The sequence below is a fragment of the Biomphalaria glabrata genome, chromosome 7, assembly GCF_947242115.1.
Source record: "Biomphalaria glabrata chromosome 7, xgBioGlab47.1, whole genome shotgun sequence".
Lineage (NCBI taxonomy): Eukaryota > Metazoa > Mollusca > Gastropoda > Planorbidae > Biomphalaria > Biomphalaria glabrata.
In genome coordinates, this window is record NC_074717.1 from 4020610 (window position 1) to 4033891 (window position 13282).

A 13282-nucleotide genomic window follows, 5' to 3' on the forward strand; every position below is an offset into this window, starting at 1 on the left:
AAACAGGAGTGGTGAAAGAAGACATCTCTGTTTGACTCTAGTTGTTACTGGAAATTCCTCTGACAGAAAGCTTTTAAGAAATGATGAATATTATTTACATGAATGTACAAGGCAGAATAAAGTGGTGGGGGGGGGCGGGGGGGGGGGGATAACGACTACACCGCCTAGCGTGTCACTTGTTCGAGCCTTGGCCGGCGCAGTCCCTTATTTTCGTCGCATTTAATTCACTACTTTCTCTCATTTAAAAACTTGGTCCCTGGTGCTGCTGTTAATTTATGTTTCATATATGTATGTGTCATCATTGGTTTCAGCACCTAGCTTCAACTCTATAGTTACGTTCACAGCTTAGCTGCTGCATCAGTAGGACAACCAGATAAGTACGGAGGACAAAAGTGACATACTCTCTCATTATGTGCCTAGTATGATGATAAAATATCACTAAAGAGATTGATGCGAATCCCTCCCCCCCCCCCTTTCCATTTTATTCTGCCTTGTACATTCATGTAAATAAATATTCATCATTTCTTAAAAGCTTTTGTAATTTCTCCATTGTTTGTTTTGTAGCGTGGCTGCTCCCTATATATCTCTGGTGGCCCAGGGCGTGGCAAACTCAAAATAATTATCTGCTAGACACTAAACAAGCCACTCATGGCTGCCTGGTCGTGCGGTTTGCGCGCTGGACTGTCGCTCCCATCCCCCGTCGTCCTGCGGGAGGTTAGGACTAGGAAGTAATTATCTTCAACTCTGAAGGAACATCCGAAACATGTCAAACATTTTACAAAACATTTTACAAACATACACCAAGGGTCGTCACAGGTAGACACTAATTTTTTTAGACAGGCGGAGCGATTTATTCTGCCAACTTACCCCTGTAGGCGTTCTAAAGCACAACTGACTTTGGATATATATATACATACATACATACATACATAAATGCAAGCATTGCTCGCTAAAAAGTATAGGATATCGTGATTGAGGCTGTAACTAGGAGCATAATTCAACAATCGCTGATTGTGTGTGTGTGGCTGTTGTTTATTGAAGTGTGTGTATCTTTGTGTTTGCATTTGCGTCTATATTGTAGCTGCTCTTTTAATTATGTCTATGGTAAGCAAATGTAGTCAATCTAAATTTCCATTCCTTTGGATAGATAAAGTAATTTTAACTTTTAAATGGCCTGCTTAAACATTAAAATGAATAGTAAATAATATGAATTTATCCTCAACTCGGAGTTACAAAGGGTCACGCTTGTAGGGTTGTGTCATGTACTCCAGATCCTAATTGAGATTTAAAACGAATAGTAGTAAAGTGTATTTTATTGTCATTTTTTTTTAAATATCATACTACCAAAAATTTTTTCTTTCTTGAGGATTCGAATAAGAGATTGAGTCTTTTCAAAACAATTATATCAATTATAAGACATCAGTTAGGTCAGCGGAGGCGAGGTGGCTGAGTGGCAAAGCGCTTGGCTTCGGAACCGGGGTCCTGGGTTCGAATCCTGGTGAAGACTGGGATTTTCAATCTTTTTGTGCCTCTGAGTCCACCCAGCTGCTGATTTTTCCAATCATTACTTATAAAATTCTCCCAAAGGCACGCGACTCAAATGGTCTCAGATTTTTTATTATTGTGTGACTATGGGAGGCTGAATAAGATAACGCGTGGAAAAAAAAACACTTTACCTTGTGGGAGTTTAACCTGCTACATAGAGATAATGCTTACATCTATTATTAAGACAACGTATTAAAGAACTAGGTTACAAAGACAGTTAGTGTGGAAACACAAACTCAAAATCGGCCCCCGAAGTGGTCCACCCAGGCAGGCTTCAATATTTTCAGAAAGAACATCCGAATGAAATTATATCAAAGACAAAATGACAGATAAGAATGAATAAGAACGGTCCAGCAGATCAAAGGATTGGTGAAAGGTGAATGTAAAGTTAGATGTGAATCTGGCCTAACTAGTTCCACTTTCAGACCTTGCGATCTATAGGGCAGATGATGTAAAGTTCATCTGTTTTTGTGGCCAACGGTTAACGAGGGTGTCATGTTGAGGCCACATTGTTACGACCATAAACAATGCCAAGGCTTTTATCTCGTTCGAGATAAACCATAGTCATTCTACAACAGAATGAAGCCAATCTATTATCAAATCAAACTTACCCAAAAGGATAACAATAATAATAATTTTATTTATAAAGCGCTGTAAATAAATATGATGTAGGCTCAAGGCGTTGTGATAACATTACAAACATAAATGCAAGAGCTAAAATGAAAAACAAATCGAAAAAAAAAAGTTTTAAAAAGATAGGTCTTAATGTAATGTACAATGTTGTCTGTCTAAGGTCAAAGGGGTGTGAGTTCCAAACCTTTGGTACTGAAAAAGCCCGCAGACCGTAGCTTTTGAGGGAGAAACGTGGCACCACTAGAATCGTTGAGTCAATTGAGCGCAGGTCTCTCTGTGGGACATATGGAGTGACCAGTTCGCTAAGGTACAAGGGCATCTCATTGTTATATATACACTGATGATAAAGTGTGGCCACCTTGTAGTCGATTCTCACTTTCACGGGAAGCCAACGGAGCGTGCGCAAGAACGTAGTAGCAGAATCTCGCCTTGCTTTTATTAGGATATTCGTGTGGCGTTGTTCTGAATACTTGAATACTTTGTCATCGGGTATACGATACACGGCGTTGCAGTAATCAAGGCGGAACAGTATTGTAACGTATCTCACTATCCAGGCTCTCTGCAAACTACACCACATACCAACACACACCACCAACTTAAACAACTTGATAACTCAGAGCTCCAAAGTAACTTAACATTTTAATGTTCGATAAATTACAGGCAATACTGTACAATTGGCAGCTCGTAATTCAGGCTGTACAAATATTTCTTCGTAAACAACTATACCGCCGTATCAACTCCTGTTGCCGATTTGATGTAGCTACATTGAGAGAGATACAAGAATGTGTGTGGTGTCTGAAACGATCTTCCTTTCAGTATCTCGCGACCATTTGAGAAGTGTATGATGCTACTGTCGGGTTCTTTTATTACTTGGCTCATTTGGGGTTACTTCAATAAGAACAATTAATACAAGAATATACTTCAGCCTGAACTCCAGATATTCATGGAAATGCATAATATACTTAAATATCCGATAGAGCACAAAAAAAAGACATCAACTCTGAAGAAAATATTAATACACAAAAACACCAGTCCAGGAAGCACCGTCCAAACTTCCTGGACCGGAACAAGACTCACTAACTAACACACTCTCTTTCACGTGTAAGGAAGACTTAACCGTTCAGTTCATAACACGTGCAGACTATTCACTTTCATAACCTGGGCCAGGGAGTACATAAACAAAGAGATATAACTATCATGCCAAAATATCAACAAAGTAACATTCACCCTCCCCATACCTTCCCCCCCCCTGACAGTCACGTGTTCTGGGAGTAAGACATATACACTAAACATTTTCAAATTCTATTGTTTTAAATTCATTTTTCTACGCCAAGGAGCGCAATCCATCATGCGCTGGTTGTGTGTGTGTGACATTCGTTGATCTAATTGCGTGTGTGTTGCGTGTATATAGTTGCTACTCTATAAATGATGTATAGCTTGGCAGTTGAAGTCAATCTAAATTTCCATCTGTTTGGAGACAACCACTTGTTTATTTGTTTACATTGAAAGAGATTGACAGATCTACAGTCACGTGGTTATACACTTCGCTGTTACTAGAAAAAAAAAAACAACAGACAACAAATTGTTGAGTCAACATAAACAAATCGTCAAGTAAAATAAATTAAGTTTTGCCACGTACCACGCGGTTGTTTCCCTTCAATTACTATACGTATTTATGTTGGAAATGTGGCTGAAATTAAAAATGCGAAAATCACCCCCCGTCCACCAAAATAAAATATGCACTTAAATGAAAACCAAATAAAAAAGTAAATGTATGTCCTTGAAGTGTGGGAATGATTCTTATTGACGTCGGGTTCACTATGTAAAGGAATTAGAAAAAACAATTTATAAATTGTACTCTAAATTAAGAAATTGGGAAATAAAATCTGTCCGATATATCGTATAACAAGGGACTGAAAAAAAGTTCAAACATTAAACATGATTTAAAAAAAACTGACTAGCTTGTATAGTCACTACATCACTTTTAATTCACCTGTCTTTAGTCTGTTTTTTGGGTACCACACTTGACCGTCGACCGTCTTTCTCAATACCTCTCTCTTGCCTTTGTTAATTAAAAAGTATTTGATATTGTCTTGTGCACACTTTGTACAGCAGGTCAAGGCGGCCGTGGCTTACTTACTCACTTTGTCAGATTTTTGTTTCTCACAATGTTAAGATTTCGCGTGCCCGAGAATGTTTTTTTTTTTCATCATTTTGTGTTCTAGTGTATGAACTAGTTGTGTGTGTTTGTGCATTTTGTTAAGAATTGTGTGTGTCATGCGATAGTTTCCTGTACTTCCTTTAGTGAAGAAGACGGTTGTGCTGAATGATTATGGTTATGACTCTTCTATGTTTCAAGGTGCTAGATCTTATGCTGTATTGAGCCAGACTTTAGGCCGTGATGGAACCAGGTCTTGGGCTGGTTGATCCAGACCTTGATTAGAGCAGAGTCATGTCCACCTTTATGAGGTTGTTAGAGTTCCTGGACCCTGCGGACGGGATTAAGTGAGGTGTATTACTTATCTATGAGTATATGCATTGCCAATCACATTTGTAAAGTAGCATAATGTATCTTAATGTTTTCCAACCAATCCTATTACATTAACTCTTTTAAACCTAACTGACGATACCATCGTTGATTCCACCAGAATGTGGAAAATAATTACGGAGAGAAAGAGTTAATAAATGATATATTGTTAAACGAGCGTTGACCTTTTTTTTTAAATAAAGATTCAAATTTTATTTTGTTCACTAAGTTCTTTGTTTTGTTTGTTGAAGACATTGAATAATACATTAATCTGCTGAGGCGGGTAACCCGGTTAATGGAATTATCCTCTATCTAAACCTGTAAAAGCTACCTTACATTAAAGAGCAGATTGGTCTTTTTCTTCTTCTTCGTTCTCTGTTATATGTCGGAGGGCTCAGATCAATAATCCTATATTTCAGATTAACTGCGCAGTGGTTTCCAAAATCAGGCAATTCTCAGTATATTTGTTTGTTATATCGGAAGCTTGGCCAATTAGCAACAAGTTTTGAAGCTGTTCGATTTGTAAATAAGTTTCCTTTGTTCTTTTGTTTGGGATCTAGACATTTGATTGATGTTCTTTATAAACAGATCTTCTCCTTGTCCACCCCATAATGACATCAGGTGGTGACAAGCTCTAATAAATACCTGAGAAATAGTTTCCTGCAGGGCAAGAGCGGGGTGGTACACGTTTCTTGATATTTCCAGTATTGTAATTACCATTGTTCGCGGCGAATTCCTCTACTAGCGCACCGGGGAACGAGCTAGTTAGAGCCTAGCTCGTAGGAGCAAACCAGACCACCCGACACAGCCATCGAAGGCTGCGCCAGTCAGTCCAGTTTTTGCACAAAGAGAGACCCGCGAATCAGCCGGGACCCAGGAGATCCCAGCCAACCCTCGAGGTGTCCAGCGCTATCCCCTTTTTAGAGAACCCGTAAGAGACTCACTAACCGGGGCCCCACGGGGGGTGGGGGCCTGGACATAACCCATTTGAATGCACTTTTACACTCGCTGCCTGCTCATCCGTCAGTAGCGAGCAACCAGTGCCCTTGGTCACCCCTCTGTCAGAGCAGGGTGTTCACCCGGCGAGCACGCTGAGGTGGTACAGGAACGCCAGGCTAATGAATACCAGCACATCGTACAAACTGTTTGGCACATCTGGTTATCTTTACATTATCTTATAAATTAAAGACGTTCTTTATTATCGGAAGATAATTACGTCCTAGGCGTACCCAGAGATTTTAACTTTGCCAAGATTTTGATTTTGTTATCTGATTCTCGCTATCCATTCCATGACAAAACGGCACTATGGAAAAAATCCCTTTTCCGTAGCGTAAGGAATGAAAAGTGTGCTTTTATCGTTGTGTCTTTCTGAATAGTATTTTAGTTTGTTTTTTTTTTGTTTTTTTTTTTAATTTGTAAGTTATAATTTAACTGTCCACGTTATTTTTCCTACGCCCAAACTTGAATCAAGTTGAAATTTAGCAAAATTGTTTCTTGTACCTGACAAACAAGAATTAATTCATAAAAAAACAACAACGAATTAGCTCATTATATATTAAACAATAATTATTGTTTGATTTGGTCCTGAAGTGACTATAAGTTTAGTTGTTTTTTTTTAATCTGAATATTTATTTGTTATGAATCTATCTGCTCTATGGTGCCTCTGTTCTGTAGTGACATCTTATTGCTCATTTATATCTCTCTGTGGCATTTTATGTCTCGAGAGATGATCTTTTCCCTTTGCAACTTTTATCTAAGCATCAAGTCCTAGTTGTCAGACTGCATAGACTATGTAAACTGTGTCTCCACCCTGCCTGAAGCCTTATCGACTCTCCGGAAGTAAGCCAACTTCTAGGTGGTGTTGTAGTTAGTTCAACAACACACTAGCCAGAATCTTGCCAGCAGTGTATAGAAGGGATATGCCAAGATGGTTATTATTGTATTATTAAAATATGTACCCCCTTTGCCTGGGATAATGTTCCATAACAAGAATATGCGATGTCATCATTCAGTTTTTGTAATTAAGTCATTATATTTATTGTTATCGGCTAATACGTTATTTATGACTAAAGACGAATATCAGGGGACTGGGAAAACGAGCCCAGGCATAAACGACAACTCAAAAAAAATCTTGAAACTCATTCAATGCTTAATCCTTCTACTTTGTTGTGAGTACATTTGATACGCTGTTTCTAGCCTACATCTGTCAGGTTCCTTTTCTTGCTTGGATCGTCAGAGATTACTTATATTAGAACAAATTATTATTAGATAAACTTCAATTCCAACTACAGCTATCCTAAAAAAAAACAGCTGAGTCGTCTCACGTTTAAAAGATACTTAATTTGTAATCTTTCTTTTCTATTATAGTTTGGGACCATGTGTTGATTTTCGTATGAGGAAAAAAAAACATCTTCATGATTAGAGATTTCTTCTTTAACTAACATAAAATCTCATCAGGTACAAGGCTCATTAAAATTTCTGTAATTACAAATGTAGGCTTACATCATTGCACAATCTGTCTAGTTAATCTTATCATCTCATTGGTTCTATGACCAAGATTTTTATTCATACAAGAAGTACAGTTTATAAGGATGCGCGAAAAAAAACATAAAGACACTGTTTTCTAATAATAGTTCCATGGTTTAATAAATTTGAAAACGTTTAGGAATCTTTTGCACATCATCAACTGTAGTTTGATAATATACCATGACTCTGTGGCTGAGTGGTTAAACACTTGGTTTCTGAATCTGGGTTTGAATTTCGGTGACGACTGGAATTTTGAAATTCGGGATTTTTATGGCTTCCCTGAGTCCATTCAGCTCTAATGGGTACCTGACTTTAGTTGAGGAAAATAAAAGGCGTTTGTTTGTTTTAGTGCCCACATGGTACCCTTGTTAACATTTGGCCAAAGAAACAGATGATCTTAACATCATCTGCCCCATAGGCGGCAGGATCTAAAAGGGGAAATTTTCTTTTTTATGACTCTTTTATTTACACTTAGCCAGGATTTGTTTCGTTGGGGATTAGGAGCGGGGTAAAATAATCTAAAATTTAAAAAATCTTTCATTTATTAGATTTTTTACCTTTACCTATCCCTTAGTCTGTTGGACCGTTGGGGCACCAAGCAACACTCGTTGACTGTCTTTCTTTATTCCCTCCCTGTCTTTAGCCTTGTGTTTAGATAGTAAGAATCAAATATTCGCTTTGACGGAACAGTGGTCTCTTTCATAAATGGAAGAATTATCTTATTAACAAAATATATTTGATGATTTTACGTGTTTTATGCTTAAAAAATTTGTTTTTTTTTTTGGTATGTATTTGTGTATGTTTAAACATCAATATCGGTAACGATAGTTGCAATTTCAGATTGGAAATGTTGTATAATAAACATAATTCCTGCATTACTATTTGCTTCTGGGCACACTGAAGAGTTCCCCTGAAAATCACACCCTTTATAATGTTGTAAGCATAAAGCTATAAACAGGACAAGAATATACCATACAAGTTGGTGCTAGACTAAAGCTCTGTTTGACAAAACTGCCGACAGTAAAAGGTGCTTTTACTGGGCTCCATGAAAAAATTTACTGTACATTTGATTTCGTCTGGAGTTTTTTTTTTCTGGTGGACATCCAAATTGTAAAAAAAATATTTAATTTTGATAGTTTGAAAATGTTCACTTTTATGAACATATCAAGTGCTTTTGTTAGATCGAGAAATACAAAGTTAAGCAACCCGTGTGACCATGTCTATTTCTTATTTGTTTAAATAATTAAACTCTATTATAAATTTAGCATTATTATTTATTTATTCAGATATAAGCTTTATAAAAATTAATGTTATCACTTTGATGGTATTGATTCTATGAAGAGCATAGATAATTACTTTCATTCGCGATATTGATAAGCTGAGTTCCAATGTTTGGTTTGTGAAGCCTGTCACTATATTTGTTTTTGTTTTAACATAACCAGAAAAGGCTTCAAACAGATTGTAGGAAACTGAAGTAAAATAAATTAGACTTGTTTTAGAATAGTGTGCTACAAAATCAATTAATGCTTGATCTTTGTATCGTATCTTTGTTTCAAATTAGAGTCAAAATTATTAGAGCAGGTCAAAGTTCATAGCGATATTTTTTATAGAATTCGTCATTTTTTTGTTCTGCCTTAACGATAGAATTAATTATTCAAATTGTTCGTGGAACACGTAGTTAGGCCTGACTGAACCCTAGTGATCCATGATACACAGTTTGGGAAACACTAGTTTAGAGGATGGCGTGAGTATAGTGTCTCTACCATTTTGGAATCCACATTGAGATTCTATGTAAACTTCAGAAGTTTTTACGATGTTACTGTTTGAGAAATCTTAAAAATACATTAGATAAACAGGACAAAAAAAGATCGCTTTGATTCACTCAGTTTATTATATGTAATACGAGAGAAATCACGGTAAACCTTCACGTTCGTTTATACTGTCAAGTTCACGTTGGCGTTCACGTTCAAGTTTTTGTTGGCGTTCAAGTTCACGGTATTCTCGGCGTAATTTTTGTCTCTCTCGTATTCCCTTATCCACCGCATATTCGCTTTCAGTCCAATAGTAGGATGGTAGGTCTATTGAAACAGTGGTGAACGAATTAATAGAATTTACGTCAAACATAGACTATATGTAGGAAACCCGGTTTAAAAAAAAAAACAAAAAAAAAACAAAAACAATTGACCTTTAGGCTGCAAAGCTTAAATCAGTTACAAACAAGTGAAGATAATACATGTTGAAAAAAAAGTGAAGTGAGAGATGTCTACAGCACTCTGTATATATTCAATGCCGCTGTTTTCTATTGAGGCAGAAAGGAATGAACTGCGCCCGTGTCAAAACGCGTGAATTCAGGAGAAAGCAGACCTTTAATAAATTAGGGAAAAAAGGGCGGATTGTTTGTTCCCATTTCATTTTTTTTAAAAAAGCTAGTTGGTTATTATAACTTAGATTTGAAACTTCTGGTATCTGGAGGTATGCCTGTGCCGGGCTGGATCTTCGGGATACCTCTAAAGCCTTCTTCGCAATCTTGAGGCCAAAGATTCGGCGCGTACAGCCAACCCATTATTCTCACCCAGTAGGGATCGAGTAGCTAAAGATAGAAAAATGGCCGACTTGCTTAACAAATTTTTCGCTTCAGTAAGCAAGTCCGAAAAGAAGTCAGCCACCCCCATAGCCCTCAACAAGGAGCGTAAAAGACTCCAGAGGGATTCGAATGGATGTGAAGACCTGGACATGTGCAACGCACCCTTCCGCCGTGCTGAGCTGGACAGAGCGATAGCTAAGTGCAAAAACAGAAAGGCTCCGGGGCTAGACAAGGTCACACCCGAGATGGTAAAACACCTCGGGGAATTAGCGAAAGACAAACTCCTGGAGTTTGTGAATCGAACCTGGGTGGAATCCAGACTACCCAGGGCCTGGCGCTGTGCTAACATTGTTCCTATATTAAAAAAGGGGAAAGACGCGACTAGCGTGGAGTCCTACAGACCCATATCCCTGACCTCCACTATCGGCAAGAAAGTAGAACGGATGGTCAGCGAGCGACTCGTGTGGAGCCTTGAGAGTGCCGGTATCCTAGCGCCAGAGCAGACTGGCTTTAGGGCAGGCTTGAGCCCGATCGACCAGGTCACAGTTTTCACGCAGGAGGTGGCCGATGGGTTCCAGAGGTCCGAGAGCACATAGTATTTATCGACCTGAAACAGGCGTATAACCGGGTGTGGAAGCAAGGCCTCTATCTTAAGCTTAGAGCCATGGGCGTACGCGGGCGGACCTACAACTGGATAAAACAGTTCCTAACGGAAAACACGAACACAGTTCCATGGCTGGCTTAGGAGGAAAGTCTCAATTGGTGGAAGAGGCATTAGGCGCCACAAATAACATCCGCCTACTTATTGGAGCTGTCATCGTTATGCAGTGGGTGCCCTCGCACTGCGGCGTGAGGGGCAATGCCGTGGCTGATGCTCTAGCACGAGAAGGAGCGCTGGCCGTGCCCACTTTCAAAACACCAAGTACGTTCCAACAGGCTACCACAGTTATACGTGAGTGGGTACATGACAAATGGTTGAAATCCTGGGATGATTCCGAAAATGCCAGGGGAGTCCGGTAGCACATCCGTCGCCCAAATCGAGAGGACCCGTGGTGGAGGCTAAAAAGGTCGGAACAAACGATAATAGCGCAGTGGCTTACGGGACACTTCCCCATTGGTGCGTATTTCGCCCGGTTTCGGCCAAATTTTGATGCCCGTTGCCGACACTGCGGGGAATCAGAAGAGAGTGACGCACGTCTTGCAAGAGTGTCCTCATCTCCGAGTGCTACGGGAAGACGTATACAGTGGTTCACTATGTTTGTATGGAAGCTATGAGGCACTACGCCAAACAGCAGAGTTCCTTACCAGGGCTCTACGGGAGACCTAGTATTTAAGATTTTCCAACAGTCCTTGTCCGTCCATTTCCGTAAGGTTGTTATTGCCGGAAGTGGTGATAAATACAAAAACTCCACTGCATATAATACAATGCTTCCATTGGCATTTGTCTCAAATTACTTCCGGCAACCAGTTTAATGTATTGTCTTCTCTCCTGGCAAAGAGCAGTTTTTAAATACAGGAGAAACCACAAACTGGCACTTTAACCAGTAAACTTTGGACGGCAGGGGCTTATTTCGCTTGGTTGGCTACCCATATAGGATAAATAAAAATCTGAATTTTTAACCTGCCTTGCAGATATACACAAACAGTTGAAAGGCTTCGGGAGTCAACCTAAGACCTTTGAACTGTTTGCAGCACACACTGCTACACCTTGGCAGAGCCTGTGACTCCGCTGATTGCAACTTCTATTGTCCCTTGCCATTTAAAAAACAAATGTGTAGGCATACATTCAGGTCTTTGTAATTCTGTGCTAGAACAATGTCTATAATTAATATCAACGTTATAAAATACACGAATTACAATAAATTGAATCATAAGTTAAACTATAGTCATTTAATGTAGAATCCAATGTGAAATCATTCCATAAATGTACGTTACATTGGAATAGACACAAATATTTTAGTTGGATTGATAGCTAAATCAGCGCATTTTGAAAACTGTATCTTATAAACTACAGACGTTACTTCCAAAGAAAATATGAATTATACAGATGCAATAATACAACATACAAATCTATAATTATAATTTTAAGGTATCTCTTTTGGATTTAAAAATATATTTGTAAATATGTCAAAGTTTGGTAGCAAGAGGCGGGAAAAAGGGAAAAAGGGGGGAGTGGAGAATTATTTTACATTAAATATTAATTATTTGATGGGGGCCTTAAAGAGGTTAAACCCACTGGGCCCCCAAATGGTAGAACATTTCTAGCTACGTTACTGAGCAGCATCATACTAGTTTTAGCTTTTATAATACTTACTCGTCTGTCTCGCATGTTCCACTTTTCTATCATACTCATCTTCAAACCAATAATAAAAGAGATAATACGAATTATTTGAAACAATGAATTGTTGAATTGTAGAAAAAAAGGTAAGTTTCCCTTTCGAACCTTGCAATCTATAGTGCAGATGATGTTAAGGTCATCTGTTTCTGTGGCCCACGGCTAACGAAGATATTGTGTGGCTAGCACAACGACCTACCGCCTTTACTTTTACCCAACTAATGTCAGCTGGGTGGACTGAGAAGCGACCAAAGTTCCCGAAATTTTAAATTTCATTTAACAGGATTTGAACCCAGCACCTCAGGTTTAGAAGCTAAGCGATTCACCGCTTAGCCGCCGCGCCTAGTTTTCAACGGTAAATGCAAGGTAAAATGTGCAGCTTTTGCTTATCGTTTTACTACTGTAAAGCTCCCGTCTCGAAAGCTACGAAAAGTTGGGAAAATGCAATTATGCATTATTTGTAGTTATTTTAAAAATCTAAACATGAAAAACATTAAAATATTAAAACAAAAACAAAACAATAAAAATCTGATGCATCTTGTAGATTTAAAAAAAAAATAAAATAGAAAGAAAACATTCTTTTACCTAGCCAGTAGAGGGCGAACATCATTTTGCCTTGATGTGCAAAACTAAAATTCAGCATGTATTAGAGATTAAGTCTGACCATGAAAAACTGCTGCAGCAATAGATGAAGTCATGTGGATCGAAAACAATTGTTTTATTGTCCTTAGCGAACAAAAACAAACAAAAAAAACCGGAAAGAATGACATCAGCTATGACAGGTAAAGGTCACCGAGTAAGGTTTTAAATGGAAATGGATAGTAGAGCTGATGCTAATACCATACATAAATAGGAATCTAATATAAAGAAAAAAAAATAAAAAGATTACAAAAGGAGTTTGAGTTTTCCACAGACTCAAAGGCGGCCCCCAATGACCGCCCGTGCATCGGTGTTTATCAGAACCTTATACTGTGAACCAAAAAAAAAAATTTTTAAAACTCTTTTTAATGTATATAATAGTGAGTCCTCTTTAGATCATGTGAAACAGAACAAATAGGACTAATTGATGATTTTTCAAAACGTTTAGAATAGATAAAAGTAAGCAAATAGATGCTAACTTATTATATTTTTC

General features: G+C 38.3%; 1 protein-coding gene across 2 annotated transcripts in view; it reads right to left on the minus strand.

Moving 5' to 3' along the window:
- Window positions 1-9103: 9103 nt before the first annotated feature.
- Window positions 9104-13282, minus strand: part of LOC106073544 (uncharacterized) — a 115204-nt gene continuing 111025 nt past the window's right edge. For both annotated transcript variants that reach the window (XM_056035900.1, XM_056035899.1), the window contains exons 6-7: window positions 12130-12168; window positions 9104-9309 (exon numbers count right to left, since the gene is read on the minus strand). In XM_056035900.1, coding sequence (XP_055891875.1) covers window positions 9143-9309; window positions 12130-12168 — 206 coding nt within the window. In that variant the 3' untranslated portion in view covers window positions 9104-9142. The remainder of the gene's footprint in view (window positions 9310-12129; window positions 12169-13282) is intronic.